Raw genomic sequence first — 18,874 nt, 5'->3', positions numbered from 1 at the left:
CAGAAATATATGTTACCAGGGGGCTGTGTAACGTAAGTCCAATAAGAACAAACAACGTAAAGTTTTAACTCGATTTATTTATCAAATACAAGGAGGGACCATCCCCATATTCTCCTCCTGTCGTCCAACTCGGAACCAGATTATTCCCACCTGAACTATAACCGCACGGCGGAGGATCCGCTTAGGTAACCTGACCTAATAGCGGGCCAAACCAACACCGCACATGATTGCACTGCAAACCACTGCAAACTAAAACCGCATATCTGCATACAAAGGAGTCAGGTGTAAACGTGTCCGAGCGGCTACAGACAGGAGGTCCAAAATCATTCTCAGGGGAGTGACCCAAACAAACAAAACAGAAAAAAATAAACAGTCCGCTCTTACAATAGTCACCACCATAACCACTCGAACCAGGAACGGACTAACGTGAAAATCAAAAGTCTCAAAGGACAGCAGGTAAAGGCAGGGGCGTTTCCTGGACCTGGGAACATTAGGGGCTGAGCCCACACCCTCGTAAAGAACCAACGCAGTAAAAACGGTTTTTTATTTAAGCTTTCTTGAGCGTTGTGTCAGCTTGTTTAAAGCCAAATACTGTAATATGTGCTTCGATATGTATTTATTTTCAATCTTAAACGTGACAATGTAAACAAGATCTCTAAAATCAGAGGTAAACTTTTACTTTTCCAGACATCTGCTGTTTATCTCCACAACCTGCTCTTTATTGCACATCTTCTGCAACAAAAGAATGAACGTGGACTGTTTTCAGTCACTTGCAATTTTCAGAATAAAGATCATGCTGTAGTATTTACTGTACCTCTCATCTCATCTGTTACTTTCTTCTTTCCCTACAGGCTTCATCACTTGTTTTCCTTCCATCATTTCCCTTCTTTCCTTCTTTCACATGCTGTTTTTTGTCTTTACTACTACTACCTTTTCAGTAGTATAGCCGAGTTTAAACTAGTGGTATACTCTGGTTTTTCCTCCCAGTCTTGAACACCCCTGTCCTGGAGCAACACACACATACAAGAACCACCAACCTCATTAATACATAAAGTAAACACCCACACAAAGGTGAGACCATGAAAAGACTGGTTTTGTATTCCAAATATAAATGTATTGTGAGCAACATAAAATGTAAAACACTCTTTAAAACTCTTTAACTTCTGACCAGTCAGTGACCTGGAGGTGAACAAAAACATTAGTAAATAAATTTATAATAAAGCTGTTCTTTATTTATCTATATTTAAACTAAAACAGCATCTAGAAACCAAACATCCAACACTAATGGGAAAGCCGTTTCCATCTACTACAACACAAACGCATGTACGCATGCGCGCGCGCACACACACACTTACAGCAGCAGGTAAACCAGTGAACCACGTAAACTTCACCACTGGATTTAATGTAAATGTGTAGAACAGAAAAGGGCAGGGCTAACGGTTTAGTACAGCTAGCTTAACCTTCGAAGTATCAAGTACTGTCATGAATGATCCGCCTAATGTTCATTTAATTTTAAGACATACGGGGTTTAAATTATTTGTGGTTTACCTGTTTCATGTGTTGGCCAGAGTCTTGCTGCCCATTGACAGCGACCACAGGAGTCGTTTCTCTTCTCTAAATAAAAAACCGTCTGATGTCCATTTTTGACCGCTAATAATGACGCTCAAAATAACACCAGAGTTCAGATTAGGGATAAAACGCCGGGCTGTCAGCCAACACGGAGGATTCCCGCTTCCATAAATTTCCTCTGTGATTGGTCATATTGTACCTGTGCTGCATTCACATACGCCAGGAAATTACAAAACTACCATCTTGTTTAATGTCATAAGGCGGCTGAGAGAATGTAAACTTCTTCCTTCTGGGATGAAAAAACATTCGGGGCTTGATGTGAAATGTTCGGGGCTAGAGCCGGAAATGCCCAGGCCAGGCGACGCCCCTGGGTAACGGTACCCGACAACTGCAAAAAAGAAATACAAAATTACAACAACCAAAACACTTTAATTCCATCTCATAAACATATTAATAATAACATACCTGCAGCGTTGAATTCCCTTGCTCAGTCAAATACTGATTCCAAGAACCAACATCACTCAGATCCCAACCCTGCATTACAAACTACATTTAAAAACTCATCCATAATATAAAATTCAACATGTAAAAACATATTTACCCGCATGCTGCTAAAATCGACCTGCACCAAGACTGACGGGGTCCAGCTACGTCCTGGCAACTCAGCAGGAAACTGGCACTCCCTGGTACGGTACCACTTCCCTTTTATAGGGGAACAGTTTGAAACTTGGAATACTTTCCCCGACGTTCATATGAACATGAAAAAGTCTGCACTTGGAGTCCTGTCGATTTTTGTAGCAGGTGTTCTTCAACATGAACTTTATTAAAAGCAAACATCGCGCACGTCTCACAGCTGATTGCTTCCAGACCTGAGTAAAGATGAAGGTGACGTTATAGCCCTGATCAGATTCAGGAGCAGAAATCACATTAACCAAGTGTGGTAATTATTTTAATTGCCTATTATTTTGCATATATTCATATATTTTCTTTGTTCAGTGAAAAATCCTTCGATTTTTCGGGTAGACTGACTGCACGCGCCAGACGGCACACAGAGAAAGTACGGCATTTGTGGTTTGCTGCCGGTGGATAATTTAAGTTCTGTGTGTTTTGTCTTTTTTTTTTATATATAAATACAAGAAGGACTCAAATAGATATTGGATATTTTCCTTGAAAGTGTCTTTTTTATTATTTAAAATGTTTTGTTGCATGCAGAAATGTAATGTCGTTTTCTCTGAAGTCGTTCTTTGATTTAATAAATACAACACATTATAGATTGTTTATTTATAAAATAAACGCAAAGGAAAAAACGTTATATGCAGTGTTATTTAATTTTAAATGTCAAAAGGGATTTGTGGCTCCCTGTTTTTTATTTACTGTGGGAAACGAGTCCAAACGGCTCTTGAGTGGTAAAGATACCCATGGGTAGGATCAAAGTCAACAAAAATGGACTGAAGTGTTAAAAAGCAGATGTGCAAGGTTTCCGATGATTAGGCAACATGTGTAATCAGGTGTTATTTTGTCCTAAAACATAATTTTGCTCCCCATCCACCCGTTTACATGCACAGTGTGTGGACCTAAATGTTTTCTGCCATGGGTGAGGATATATTTACGAATTAGACACTTCTTTAGACATTAGTGAGTCATCCAATACCCATGTACAAATAAATATGATGTAATTTAACATACATATACTGTAATTTTCAAATTTACCGCAGTAATAAACAAGGAAGGATGTGTAGTTCGTACAAAAATGTTTTAAACGCTCCGTCAGATTTACCATCGCAAAGTTTCAACGATGTGGTGGTAAAATTTTATTCTGCCAAACTGGTGACAGTGATGTTAAAGAGAGAAGTTAAAAAAAGAAAATCGGGAAATAAAAGACAAAGTCAAAAGTGAAAGTATAACATTCAGGAACTGTTCTCGGTGTGGGACAGTGTGAAAACTGATCGACTGCGTTTCTTTGTTGAACAGTGGATGAAATCTGCTCTTTTAGCGGTTAGAAATGATGATGTTTAAGCTGCTTTTTTGGACTGGATGCTACAGTCTGCTGTCAGTCACGGAACAAGTTACAGGTAAGTTATATCTCCCTGTTAGACCTAAGTAGTCTTTTCTTTTTTAATCTGTCATCTTCTCCGCCATCTTTCGTTCTGCCCCCAAAACACGTCAGATAGGGTCTAAATAAATAATATGTAAAAAATTAAAATGAAATGTGTTTTAATGAAGTGGATCATTAGAGACAGGGACGAGCTTATTTAGTTTTTGTGGGATTCTTCTGTTAATCATTCAACAATTCTGCTTTCTGCTAAAGTCTCAGCAACAAATAGAAAATATTAAATATTCAAGTTATAACTTTATTTTCTCAAACTGCTGCAAATACTGTAAATGTTCTGTAACCAGGTAAACTGGTTTAGAATTTTCCAGTATGTCTAAATCTCCAGACATTTCTCTTGTAAAAAAGGTTTCTATCCAGGAAGTGGTTTTTATTTGTCAGCTGACTAAATATATGAAAGCATGGTGCTTAAAGGAAATGAAAATAAAATGTATAGCGTGAAAAGTTTAATTGCTAAAACACAACGGAGGCAGAGTACTGATACGACACTATAATAATAATAATAATAATAATAATAATAATAATAATAATAATAATAATAGGCCCCTATTACTAAATAAAATGCTAACATTAAAATATTTTCTGAACAAAGACAGAGTCCAGTCTGATTGGTCTGGTTTACACTGGCCCACGGGAGGAGCGGAAACAGTCCCGGTGGCGTGGGCCCTAAGCGGCCTGACGGGCCTGCTTGTAATAAATAAACGAATAAATGATAAATCACGGTGATCTACATTGGTGCGACTGATGGTGTGGGCACTGGTATCAACCCACAGAAAAAAACCTGTTTGTTAGCTATTACTAACAATGCAGATTGATCAGAATATTAATACAAGTTTATTTTCCATCGACGCGAGCATGAAGCGCACATGTGAAACAGCTGAGCCAACATTTTAAATCGAAATGTTTAATGTGCATTTTCCTTTTCAAAAAACAAAATTTTTAAGTAGATGGACTCAGAAAAAGAGGAAAGGGAGAGAAGATAAGGGACTTCAAGTCTGTTCCCAAGTGAAATAATAATAATAATAATAATAATAGTAATAATAATTCTTTTTCTTCTTATTATTATCCTGGTTAAAGTTTTTTAATCATAATTTGCTGTATCAAGATGTGTGTTAGCTACAACAACAAAAACTTATTCGGAGTTTTTTCTATGATTATTTAATAATGTTTTCCATTAAAGAAAAAACTGAGGAAACTCTCAATAAGTGGTTTTTAAGTGTGTTTGTGGAGTGCTAGACAGAAGTTTGTCAAATTTCTATGAACTATTTGTTTTCTTTCTCCAGCTGAAACTGAGATATTTTGCTCCTCTGAGCCGGTAGTATCATTCTGCGGCTCCAGCATCGTTCTACAGTGTCACCTCGAGCCCCAGCAGGATGCAACAGACAACACAGTGAAATGGACTCAGCAGAGTGATGTTGTACACATTCGTAAAGGTGGAAAAGACGATCCTGGAGAACAAATGGAGAGGTTTGAAGAACGTACGTCTCTGTTCTCTGAAGGTCTCCATAAAGGAAATCTGTCGCTCCAACTTTCCTCTTTAAAACTCTCCGACTCTGGAAGATACAAGTGCTCCTTTCAGGACGGATCAGTGGAGAAGAGTTGTTACGTCAACCTCACTGTCGGTAAGTTTCCAAATATTAAAAATGGAAATGTACAACAGAACACCTCATTCTTTCTACATGATCATCCTTAATCAGTAATTGAATGTCACTGCTACAACAGGAGAGTGTCATATTTAAGCTGTAAGTCAGAGTAAAGACGTCCATGTAAGCTCAGGTTGGAGCATGACAGTGTTAGAGGGCTGTTAGAAAGAGCTGCTGCTGCAGAGGAGATGAGGACAAAACCACACCAGGATAGTCTGGAGGTTTGCTGCACATTACTCAAGTGCACAAGGTGGGTTGGTCAACCACCAACACTGAGGCTGATTTTGTTCGGATGGCGACACACTACCAGCGATTCGATACATTAACAGTACAGTGAAGCCTTCTGCTGATACCATGTGATACGATTCTCCCCTGTTCATGATGCGATGCCATTCATTAATGATTTGACAACAATTTGACTTTATATAATGTGATTTGGTTTGATAAGATTCATGATGTGATTCATAACAATTCAACACAATACAAAGTATTTACGAGCCCACATGTGGTTTCTAAATAAGATCACAATTATTTTGTTCTCTCTCTTTCCCTGTAAACGATGTATTTGATACTTGATTGTTTTCTATAAGGCAAACTAATAAATCTAACTTAAAAAGAAGAAATAATTGAATATGGTACAAACACTGAATCATGAACAAGAACAGGGTGTAGATTACATTTGTTTCTGATCTAATTCTTTACCTATAAAATACTCTCTAGAGGAACTCTAGTCCGTATTATTTTCCTGAACATCACGTGACCAAAGACAAATGAGACCCCGGTTTTCCTGATTCACCCGAGTGTCTCGTGTGATTCGGCTACTGAAAATGCCGCGGAAAATGCAAGAAATGCTCTGCGTAAGTCCAGGTAACAGTGAGGTGATACAACACATGCAGCACCGACGAAAGCAAAATACATTAGCAGCTTGGGAATGATTGTACACTAACGTTCAAAAGTTTGGGGTCACTTTGCCATGGGATTCAATATGATGAAAAAAAAGATAGAGATAGATAGATATATGTATATTTTTACATTGAATCATTTTAATGTGTATTCAAATATTTTATTATGTAGGCTTTTTTCTATTTTCCGTCAGATAGATAGATAGATAGATAGATAGATAGATAGATAGATAGATAGATAGATAGATAGATAGATAGATAGATAGATAAACTTTATTCATATATTTTAATATATTTACAGAGTTACAATACAGTTGCATCATTGTGTTTACATTGCCACAAATATGTAGTTTACAGGACTGCTGGACATCAAATGACCAGTAGATGTCAGTGCTACCAAATGAGCTGTTAAATGGGGCCTCTAATGACACTTTTGGCGATGCAATTTGCCAGGAAGACTCAACACATTCACAGGGCTTCATTAAACCATCACTAGTTCCGAGCAGGGGTCATTATACAGATAGGCACTTGACAACACGGGGTGGGTCATGCAGGAGAAATTCAAGGACGTGACAGGGTCGATAACAGGAGATCGGAAACACAAGAAAACGCTGGATCTCAACAAGGTTAGTATTGCTGACCATCTGGCAGGGACTGGAGAGTGTTTAAGTAGGGCAGGGAGCAGGTGAGGAGAATGAATAATCAGAGAAGCCCAGGCGGAACAAGTGAGCTTTATGAGTAGCTGGAGGCTCAGCCAAGCAGCAACCATGACACCACGTCTGGTTCTCACTCTGGAAACTGATAAGAAACTGGATCCAGATGACCTGAGGGATCTATTAGGGCTCATACTGGGTCAAGAGGTCACTGATGTAGTTTGGTCCTAAACCATTTGGTCTTAGTGAGGACTCGAGCAACAGAGTTTTGAATAAGCAATGGAAACAGGAATAATTTAGCCATTAGAGCTTCTAACTCAGAAATAATGATCACTATCAAAAGCAGAAAAAATAAAATAAATAAAATAAATAAATAAATAAAAAAGTGGTTTGGCGGACATCTATTCTTTGAATGTTTCTAGTTTCACAATGTTTTACAAAACACTTCTAAAACTTACACACACTGAATATCTCTTCTTCACCTGTTGTCTTACTTCCTTCCATGTTTGCATTTTATTTATTTATTTTACTTTTTCATTTTGCGCCACCCAACTCTTGTATGTTTTAATAACAAAATGTTAAGTGATGATGCGTTCAAGGCTCATCAAAAGCACGAGTGCAGAGGAGGAAAAACTACGTAATAATGTAAGTAATCTTGGGTTTTACCGATGAGGACATGTAAAGAAAGATACATTGCACATTTAGCCTGCAGCTGTATCCGATGCACACTAAAGATATCGGTGCAGTCGATTTGCAAAACGATTCAGACAGGTTAATCTGTCCATTATTAACCTGAACTACATCATGCAGTTACAACAAATGCTCACCAGGGGGAAATAATCAAACAATGTGAACTCTCACTAATAAGGAAAAATAAGAAAATTTGGCTCGTTGTTTTGCCAGGACTGAAAACAGCTTGTTCACCACAAGTAAACAATGGAGCAACAACAAGTTTATTCAGTCTTCAGGTTTCAGTATTTACTTGTGTTCAGACCTAAAGCAGTTTTCATAGAATCTGCCAGTATGAGCAGCAGAAGAGGCAGCGAGTTAACCAGCATGCTGCTCTACGACACACCCTACGTCACTTCCTCTGTTTGGTTTCAGTGGATGGTCAGTTTGCAACAGGATACACTTGCAACAGAACTGAGACCCTAGATGTTCAAGCGGACCAGAGTTCACTTATAGAGTGTTCATAATGCTCTAAACAAACAGTATATCCGGGCAGTATAAGGGCCAAAATGAAAGTTATTGCTCACCCAGCAGTGGCTGCATTCTATTGTCAGAAGTCTATATCCATCCTGAAACAGCTACTGATCTGAATAGACTAGAATAGAAATAGTAGAATAGAAAATGCTTTTATTGTCACTGCTTAAGGATATACAATAAAATTAGCATTATTCCTGAAAAAGTGTCAGGTATATAAAAGACATGTTCAAAGAAAACCACATGGGTTAAAAGACAAAGTTGCATGTTGTCATTATTACATCGTTACAGTCATTCACCAGACACTTTTATCCAAAGCGACTTACACTAGTTCAGCAGTATCGTTAAGGGTCTTGCACAAGGATCCAACTGGAAGATGTTAATAGTCGTCCCCTGGACAATCCAACTCTGGTCTCCCGCATGGGAGACTGATGCTCTGCCAACTGAGCCAACCAGCTCCCTGATATGAAAAGACAATGTAAGAAACAAGATTCTCACAGAATAAATACGGTTAAAATGATGTCCATAAATAGACTGTTGCCCTGTTCATCTGACTAATGACAACATCGGCTCGGTGTCTCTCCAGATGGAAATCAGTTTTTATAAAAAAAAGTTACTGCTGTTAAAGAAGGAAGGGAACTTGTAAACCTTGAGAGTTTTTAATTATGTAGAAATATTGTGCACTAACCCACTAACCCTAACTTTGTTCTGATGTAGCAGAAGCTGCTCAGTCATCTTTGACTTTAATGGTTTTAGGAAACAAAATTCTATCTAAGTCTAAATGTTTCTTTTTCCAGGGGAGTCTGAAGTGATCGGCTCACCTGAGCCAGTTACAGCAGAGTCGGGTCAGGATGTGGTTCTACCATGCCACCTGGAACCTCCGTTTGATGTAACATCTCTGACTGTGGAGTGGAGATGGAACAAGACTATGGTGCACTTATATCGAAATCTTAAAGACAATGAAAATGCTCAAGACCAGAGGTTCAAAGGCAGAACTTCTCTCTTCCATGATGAAATGCATCATGGAAACATTTCCCTCAAACTGAAAAATGTTTCTGAAGAAGATGAAGGAATTTACACCTGTTTTGTTCCTAAACTCAACTGTCAGGTGAAAAAGGGAAACATCTCTCTGAATGTTGGTGAGTACTGATGGACACATTTAAGAAAAAGAAGTATGTTTATAAAATGTTTACACTGAAAACCATTTATCCCAATATTTTTTTTGTGTGGAGAAATGTGTTAATATATATGTATAAAATTAGTCCTGTTATTTTCTTTTACAAAGTTAAAGGATGAAGATCCAAAGAAAAAAGGTCAAATCTTTTGTTTGAAAATGTAAAGAATGAACTAAAAAAATAAAAATAAAAATATGAACTCAGTAAATCTCATCTGTGTGCACTTCATAGTGCAGTCACAGTTTCACTGAAACTGAAGCAAGATGATTAGAAATGAAAACTTTTATAAACCATCATGGCTTTTTAATTCGGTCCAGGTCAACAAAATATTGTGTTGAGCAACTTTTACCTGCCATGGTTTTATTTCTGGTTGTCTCTTTGTTTAAGTTCTGACTTTGTTTTATGTTTTGGGGGATTGAATGTTTTGTCTTTAATTCAGTTTTCCTTGTGAAGTGTTTGGTTTTGTTTCTTCTTTCCATAAATCGATTCTTTATCTTTAACCAGGAATCAATGATCTAGATTCGACTGGGACTAACACTACATCTGACCTAAGTGATCAGAAAGGTAAAAGTCTCACAACTGTTAACAAAAAAATAAAGAGTATAATATTTACAGTTTAATATATTTTCTCTTCACCAGCAGGAATCAAGTTTAGTGAGTTAAATGTTAAAATGGCTTCCAGTTATATTGATTAGATTATAATTACTCTTAGTTAAAGTTTTATTTGTATATTATTGTTGTTTTATAACATTATCAATTTAAAATTAATGTATGTTTTTACTTGTTTTCTGATATTTTTTCTCTGTTTTGCAGAACTTATTGGTCTTAATGTCGGTGGTGCTGTTGTCGTTGTCATTGCTGCTGTCATTGCTGGTTTAGCTTGTCATAAATGTAAGTCATAAATTTCTCCTCTTTTCATTTCCAGCAGACTCTTTCCCCCTATACTTTCAGATGAAGCTAAACATAATTAAATCCACATAGAATGCGTTCATCTGTTTGTATAGATTAAGTTTTAATAGACAAAAGTCTTTTAACAAGAAGTGTTAGTAATGTGATAATAAAACCACCATCCAGCCGTCCATCCATCCATCCATCCATCCATCCATCCACCCACCCACCCATCCATTTACTGCTGCTTATCTGGGGTCGGTTTGCAGGGGCAGCTGCCTAAGCAGGAAAACCCAGACTTCCCTCCCCCCGACCACATTCACCAGCTTGTCCGGGGGTATCCTGAGGTATTCCCAGGCCAGCCAGGAGATGTAGTCTGTCCAGTGTCTTCCCCGGGGCCTCCTCCTGGTGGGACTTACCTGGAACACCTCACCAGAGAGGCGTCCAGGAGGTGTCCTGACCAGATGCCTGAGCAACCTCATTTGGCTTATTTCAATGCAGAAGAGCAATGATTCTACTCTGAGCCCCTCCTGGATCACTGAGTTTCTAACCGTGTCTCTAAGGGAGAGCCCGGCCACCCTGCGAAGAAAACTAATTTTGGCTGCTTGTATTCGCGATCTTGTTCTTTCGGTCACTACCCACAGCTGGTGACCATAGGTGAGGGTAGGAATGTAGATCAACCGGTAAATCGAGAGCTTTGCCTTTTTGCTCCCGCTCCGTACTTCCCTCACTCCCCCGCTATACTTGAATGCCTCAACTTGGGGCAGAAGCTCATTACCAACCCGGAGAAAGTGCTCCACCCTTTTCCGGCTGAGGATCATGGTCTCAGATTAGGACGTGCAGATTCTCATCCCAGCCATTTCACACTCGGCTGTGAATTGCTCCAGCGAAAGCTGAAGATCGCGGCCTGATGAAGCCAACAGAACCGCATCATCTGCAAAGAGCAGAGATCCAATCCTGAGGCCACCAAACTGGATCCCCTCAACACCTCGGCTGCACCTGGAAATTCTGTCCATAAAAGTTATGAACAGAATTTGTGACAAAGGGCAGCCTTAATGGCATCCAACCTTCACTGCAAACTAATCTGATTTTCAGCCGGGAATGCGGACCAAACTCTGGCACAGGTCGTACGGGGACCTGTCCTCTTGTACAAGGAGGTCCAGCAATCAAGCAAACTCCGGTCCCTCCTTATTGAAGAGGGGGGCTACCACCCCAGTCCAGGGGATCTGTCCCCGATGTCCACATGATGCAGAAGCTTGTCAACCAAGACCTAGAGTGTCCTGGTGTCAAGTGCACATGTGGACACTCTTGTGCCTGAACATGGTGTTCATTGTGGACAATCCATGACAAGCACAGAAGTCCAATAACAAAACACCACTCGAATTCAGATCAGGAGGGTCATTCCTCCCAATCACGGCCTTCCAGGTCTCACTGTTATTGCCCACATGAGCATTGAAGTCCCCAGGCAGAATGAGGGAATCCCCAGAAGGAGTGCTCTCCAACACCCCTTCCTAGGACTCCAAAAGGATGGGTACTCGGAATTGCTTTTCCGTGTATAAGCACAAACAATATTCAGGACCCATTCCCCCACCTGAAGGCAGAGGGAGGCTATGCCCTCATCCACCGGAGTAAACCCCAAAATACAGGCGCCAAGTCTGGGGGCACACTGCTTGGCGCCTCTCCCCATTAGCAACTCCATAATGCAAGAGGGTCCAGCTCTTCTCGAGGACAGTGGTTCCAGAGCCCAAGCCGTGCATCAAGGTAAGTCCAACAATATCTAGCCAGAACCGCTCAACCTCATACACCAGCTCAGACTCCTTCCCCGCCAGAGAGGTGACGTTCCACTTCCCTAGAGCTAGCTTCTGCAGTCAAGGATCAAACTGGCAGGGTCCTCACCTTAGGCCGCCCAGTTCACACTGCACCTGACCCCTATGGCCCCTCCTGCAGGTAGTGAGCCCACGGGAGGGGGGCCCATTTCACCCTTTTAGGCTAAGCCTGACCGGGCCCCATGAACCTGACTCCAGAGGGGGGCCCTGGTGACCCACGTCCAGGCAAGGGAAGCCTGGATCCATTGATTTGACTCATCATAGGGGCCTTAGAGACCTGTTTGCCATGGGTGACAATACAAGGGTCAAAAAGCCCCCAACAGCATAGATCCCAGGGTCATCAGGACAGGTAAAATCCACCCCCATGGTAAGGTAGCAGCTCAGGAAGAAGCTAAACCATATAATAATAAAACAAACAAAAATAAAATAAATAAATAAATAAAAAATTATATGAACAGAGTATTTAAGTGAAATCACCCTCGATAGAATAAATGAACCAAGTTACATGTTTATAGATCAGTCTTGTTAAATTTGTATTTTTGAGTCATTGTTAAAGAAAAGAGTCAGAAACATAAAATGAATCTTGTATTAATGACGAATGTTTAACTGGAAAAATCTGATAGTTTTCATTTAGTAAAATGTAAAATAATCACAAAACACAAAACTTTGTTTTCACACTCAGACACAAATTCAAAGATCTAATCACTAATCAATCAATAATCTGACCCACGACTGTGAGAGTGATGGCTTGTTGACACAGAGAAGGAACCTTCTATGATTGATGAATTGATCGATTCAGACCAATAATGTCACCTTTCTGAAAACGAGCAGCAACATATAAAAGAATAAAAAGGAAACGTTTGCAGCTGACTGTCCAACCCAGCCTTCTTCATCAGCTGCGGTTTAACACAGGAGATAACGGATAATGCTCATCCGTTATTAAAACAACATGCAGCTAAGTATGTCCACATGAAATTACACAGAAACTATAGGAGCCAGATGTGCTTTGGTGACTTGTGACAACAATGCAAAAAGCAAAAAGAAATGAATAAAAATCAGATTTAAAAAGATGTTATTAACTGGCTTTTAAAAGCAACCACAAAGTCCTCAGGTCTCAAGTCAAGAGACTTCCAGGGTCTGGGGGCCACTGAACTGAAAGCTCCGTCTCCTTTAGTTTCCAGCTTAATATGGAGCACCATCAGCAGACCCTGGTCACAGGACCTCAGGGACGTGACAGGAAGACATGGTTTCAGAAGCCCTCTGATATAACCTGGTGTCTGTCTGTGAAGAGCTCTCCAAGTCAGTAAAAGAGTCTTAAACTGCTCTGAAATAAACCAGAAGCCAGTGCAGCTGCATCAAGACTGGAGTCACATGAGAAAACTTGGAGGATTTTGTCAGCAGCCTGGCAGACTGGTACTAAGACGCCTTCACTGACAGATGGATTATCTGAAAATCTTCACCATGGAAACTGTTTTCTGAAGGGTTTGTTTCCATTTTCACAAAACTGAGTTCACACGTGGACAAAAGGTGCAAACACAGAAAAAGACCCAAGATTGTCAAATTATGTGATGAACAGAGAAATAATGTCTTTGTGTTTGTTGTTTAATGTAGGGAGACGACGCGGGTCTGACCCGGTACCAAACCAAGACGGTAATAACTGTTTAATTTCTTAACTATAAAAAATCTAAAAATCAAAAGTTTTGACACACTTTCCCGTAATATCTGAAGGGAAGATGTTTCCAAATGTTTGACTAGCACTATACATATCAGTAAAAGAAGTAAAAAACAGGATTTTGATTCTTTGTTTTGTTTTTCATGAGGTGGATTTGATCAGAAATCCTCCTGACAGAAAAAAACGTTCTTTGAAAACTAAAGTCTCAGAATAGTGATTCAATGAAACATAAGAAACAACCTTAATGTTAGTTTCACCCTTTTGTTAGCTTCTTCTGTCTAATTATTTCCAGAAACAAATGTGACAGATAATTATAATGAAAACATATTTTAACCCTTATATGCTGTAGCTATATATCATAGCTGATATACAATATAATAGGCTTCATCTTTAATCTATAATTAATTAACCTCTAAGGGTTAACTAATTAACTATCATAAACCTTGTTGATAAACTGGCAAATTAATTATTCTGTGTGGTTTGTTTAGGTTTGTGTGCTCGACAGAACAGTCTGCAAGCTGATCCACAAGCTGACCCAGAACCACATGAAGAGACTGAGATGTTGCCAACAGAAGGTTGTGGTAATAACTCAGCTGTCTATTTTTTTCAGTAACAGAAAAAGTGAGAAAAGCAAAAAAACATGAGGGATTTAAATTCATTATTTATTTTACTTATAATAAGGTGTATCTGATCAAAAATCCTCCTGATGGAAGAAATGCTCTTTGGAAACCAGAATCTCAGATCAGATCAGTGAGTCATTGAGTCATAAGGAGCAACTTACTGGCTGGATGCTTTGTTACACAGAACCAACAGAACAGCTGATGTTTAAAACGCTGCTTCTTCTTCTTTGGTATAAAATCAGTTGTAGTGGATCCTCCTGACCCGAACTAACGGTCAGTGAAACAACATTAAACTACTAAACATCAGCTCTGAGACTGTGTGTTTTTTATTTTTTTGGAGGACTTCATGTCTCCATAGAGAAAACATCCAGAATCCAGGGACTGATAGAGATGCAGACAGATATCTTCTCAGAGTCGTGCTGGACTTTAGCATGAAGCAACTCTCCAGAGTTCTCCATGAGAACAACACAGACTGAATATCTTAAAATGTGTCCAGGGGATGATGCGAAATTTTGTTTCAAACAGTCAAAGTCCACAGATAGTTTCCTACATCGTTCAATAAGCCTGCAGGCTGCTCTGATCTGGCATGTCTCCAGCGGCGACTCTTAACTGGCTCTGACACAGAACCTGCAACTCAGTCGGCCGCAGCTTTTCTATTAGACCTGATCAGTGGAGAGAGGGGAGATGATTGCTTAATGTTATGTTACGTGATACAAAGATCATTTCAGAGGGCGGGTGCAGCTCTAACAGCTTGTGTGTGTCCAGAGGATCACGCAACATTTGTTTCAAACAGTCAAAGTCCACATATAGTTTCCTAAATCGTTTTTATTGCAAGAAATATTATTACCATTCACTCTGATCATTAAGTGTGTATCAAGCAAGCAAGTCTATCCTAAATTGTTTTTATAATGTTATCCACCATTCACTCTGTAGCAAGTATGTAAGTAAGTTATTCAAGAAAGAAAGACAGGCGACAACCTATTTAAAATTAAATGCAACTTTGCCGTTGATCATGACATTTCATAAAGATACTGGCATGTCCATGTTTGAAGGACAGAGATGTAATGTTTCTGTATCCTGACCACTGCTGGTTGGGACGTTGCGGAACGACAAAGTGTTGCTCGATTCTCGTCTCTCCTGGACTGACGGAGCCCAATAAACCTGCAAGCTGCTTTCACAGCGATGCGCTGTCACAGACATGATCTGCGTGGGTGTCTGATTTTCTGTTGCCACGGTTACCAACTAGCATTTAGTCAGCGCAATAATTTACAACAATCTATTTAACCTCAACTTCTTTCGTAGTTGTCCATTATCACTTTTTAATGGACACCTTCCAGCCAATCATAATCGAGTTTTCACCCAGACCATGGTAACAAAAAACTGTAAGCTGCATCCTGACATTTAATATTGGAATCAGACCTGAGTAACGCTTTACATTAGATTATTTTTCCTTCTCTGCCTGATGGTTAGTTGTTTTTTTTTTTCAAGAAGTAAAGCCCAATAAAAACACACTTATTTTTAATAAAGTGTATGAAAGAAAATAGAATAGAATAGAACTTTGTCATTACAACAAAAAATGCAACGAAATTACTAAATATTAAAAATAAAAAAATCTGAAATAAATACAAAAAAATAGCAATGATTACTGAAAATAACTTCTTTTGTTTTGTGTTTTAGGTGCACAGAATGGACAAGGCGGGCAGCAGGACAACAACCAGGAAGAGGAGGACGTTGATTAAACATCCATTTTATCTGTTACTCAGGCAATTAGTGGAAAAAAGTTGGGTTTTATTTCATTATTGCCACCTCTTAGCCCACATTTCTATGTGACTTTCAGTCATTAAACCAGTTAGTGTTTCCCATTTTGAGACTGACCAAAATACAAAGTCTGCACACACTTTTTAGTCAGCAACATCTACAGTAGCTGATATTTCTCTCTTACATTTCTGCTCTGTTTACCTCCCCAGATCTATTTAAAATAATCTTAATCTAATGTTTCCAGTGTGTTATCAGCCAGCCTGAAGAACAGTGTCCTCCATACCAGAAGCAGCTGTATTAGATGGCAACACCAAAGTCTCTGATGTCTTTCACATGTGAACATACAGCAGCTTCTTCATAAAGCAGCTCACACAGGTCCTACAATCATGAGATGTGAGTTTAAAAACACTCCAGGATGGCTACTGGTTTCTACTGTTATGTTTTCTAGTTTAACTTAAACTTAGACCTGATGCTCGATAAGGTTCAGGATAGTAAAACTAGATGTTAACATTGGACAAAAGGTCTTTATTTGGTATAGTTTACAGTAATTATTCAAGTTAATAAGATGTATTAGAAAATTTAATGGAAATACACTATTTAAAGTTTAACGAGAGTGGCTCAGGAGGTAGAGCAGATCGTCGAATGACCGGAAGGTTGGCGGTTCGATTCCCATTCCCGCAGTCATCTGTCGTTGTGTCCTTGGGCAAGACACTTAACCCTCCTTGCCTCCAGTGTTGACATCACTGGTGAATGAATGTTCGGTGATGGTCGGAGAGGCCGTAGGCGCGGACTGCAGCCACGTTTCCGTCAGACTCCACCACGGCAGCTGTGGCTACGGACGTAGCTTACCATCACCAGGTATGAGTGAGGAGTGGATGAATAATGGATACAATGTGGGTGTGGGAGCCTTGAAAAGCGCTATATAAATCTAATCCATTGTAATCCATTATTATAACTTAGACTTAAAACTGCGATCAAAGCTTCAGTTTGTGAAGCCAGTGAGAAAGACTGAGCTGTTTTTATTAAGGCTTCTGTGAAGTCAAACTGTCTTTAGTTATTTTTACATTCACAGAAATATTCTAACGTTACTGTGAAGGAAACACTGCCTTAAAAACAGCTTTTTCTGATGATTTTACCTTGAATAGAAACAAACATGAAACACAACTTGGTCTCCACTTTGTCCATTTTTTAAACTAACTCAGTAGTTTTGGACTAATTTTATATGTTAATGTTATTGACAGTCAGGAGGAATAAGTAAAATAAATAAATAGATAAACAAGATAAAGAGCTTGCTGTGCAGATCATGTAAATGAAATATAATCCAGATGTCTTTTTTTTTATATTGTTAAACCAGTTGTCAGTTGGTTGCAGTGGTTCAGCTGGTACAGCAGGTTATCCAATGACTGGAAATTAAATCCCAGTAATCTGTTTGAGACATAACCATGCCGAGACAGTAAAATGCATTCAAAAATATCATTTTTTCTGCCTCATTCTTGCGTGCCTTTTATTTATTATTTTAAATGAGGTGACCCTTTTTTCCCGTTTTCCATGTCCACTTGGGCCACTACGTTCCTCTGCCTCCCACCAGCTCCCACTTCAGTGTGTTTTGGTGTGTTAATTACTAAAAAAAATAAAAACTTTATTACACTCATTATGATGTTAGACGTAAACAAGCATGTACAAGCAGCGGTCACAAGTTTGGATTATATACCAACACTTCTTTTACACTGACAAATTGCAAAGCCTTTGAAATTATTTGGCTGTATTGGGATGGACAGAGATTAAATAATGCTCCAGGTTTGAAGGCAAGGCAATTTATTTGTAAAGCACATTTCATGTACAGGACAGTAAAAGTGCTTCACATAAAACATTAAAAACACAGCTATTAAGAAATAGTAAAAGGCAGCAACACATGGCAAGAATCACAAGAAAATCATAAATTACATTAAAATTATTAAAAGCAAGATAAGTTAAAAAATTACCGTGCAGATTTCATGCATATGTGCATGAGAAAAGAAATCTTTTTAACCTGGATTTAAAAATGTCTACATTTGGTGAAAGTTTAATCTCCACTGGCAGTTTGTTCCACTTGTTTGCAGCATAACAGCTAAATGCTGCTTCTCCATGTTTAGTCTGGACTCTGGTCTGGACTAGTTGACCACAGTCTTTGGATCTGTTGAGGCAAAAAAGTTACTCTGTCAAGGAATGAGGAGTCTGGTTCTGAAGTGAAAAGTGATTACAAGTTTATTGAACACAGAATTAGAATACAAAGAATAGAAAGAATAGAATTGAATAGAAAGAATAGAATCGCAATTCCAGAGAGACTGCTCAGAGGTCTGACTGCACAGAGATCTGAAGAGAATCTGATAAGAGACACACATGCAGCATCTTTTAAGCCGAATGATCACGTCACAGCACATCATATATCTTGTAAGATAAAAACAAAGAGACTGCCTGTTCCTCACACAGGATTAGACACTTATTGAGCACGTAAACAACCCCAGTGACATTAAGGCAGGATGCCCTGCTGGGTCATCCTGAGGCGTCTGGCTGGTATCAGATAAGTCACACAGGTCAGAGCAAACTGTTCTAAAGAATGCATCCACTTTTATGATAGCAACAGGCTACTCAGTATTAAACACAATTACCAAGAACTTAAACAATCTGTTTACCCTGAGAGTGATATAGTAAAGGGAATAATATGAAATTTCCACAACAGATCTAAGAGCTCTGCTAGGTTTATATTCTCTGAACATATCACAGATGGTTTCTGGGCCTAAACCGTTCTGGGATTTGTAAACAGGCAGAAGGGTTTTAAAATCTATTCTGTGACTGAATGGAAACCAGTCAAACCC

General features: G+C 39.1%; 1 protein-coding gene across 2 annotated transcripts; it reads left to right on the top strand.

Annotated features, from left to right (window-relative positions):
- The first annotated feature begins 3,494 nt into the window (after nucleotides 1-3,494).
- LOC121640157 (CD276 antigen homolog) lies at nucleotides 3,495-17,614 on the top strand. 2 transcript variants are annotated; one of them, XM_041985847.1, is made up of 8 exons: nucleotides 3,495-3,641; nucleotides 4,963-5,301; nucleotides 8,878-9,219; nucleotides 9,760-9,819; nucleotides 10,069-10,146; nucleotides 13,581-13,619; nucleotides 14,130-14,222; nucleotides 15,939-17,614. In XM_041985847.1, exons 1-8 carry the CDS (start codon nucleotides 3,572-3,574, stop codon nucleotides 15,998-16,000), a joined length of 1,083 nt encoding a protein of 360 aa, XP_041841781.1. In that variant the 5' UTR covers nucleotides 3,495-3,571; the 3' UTR covers nucleotides 16,001-17,614. The 2 variants fall into 2 exon arrangements, with proteins under 2 accessions (XP_041841781.1, XP_041841782.1); XM_041985848.1 differs by having other exon boundaries at nucleotides 14,130-14,216; nucleotides 15,939-17,612.
- Nucleotides 17,615-18,874: the final 1,260 nt, after the last annotated feature.

This window comes from Melanotaenia boesemani, chromosome 5 (assembly GCF_017639745.1).
Source record: "Melanotaenia boesemani isolate fMelBoe1 chromosome 5, fMelBoe1.pri, whole genome shotgun sequence".
In the NCBI taxonomy this organism is placed as follows: Eukaryota; Metazoa; Chordata; class Actinopteri; order Atheriniformes; family Melanotaeniidae; genus Melanotaenia; species Melanotaenia boesemani.
This window is presented reverse-complemented; position numbering and strand designations above follow the sequence as displayed.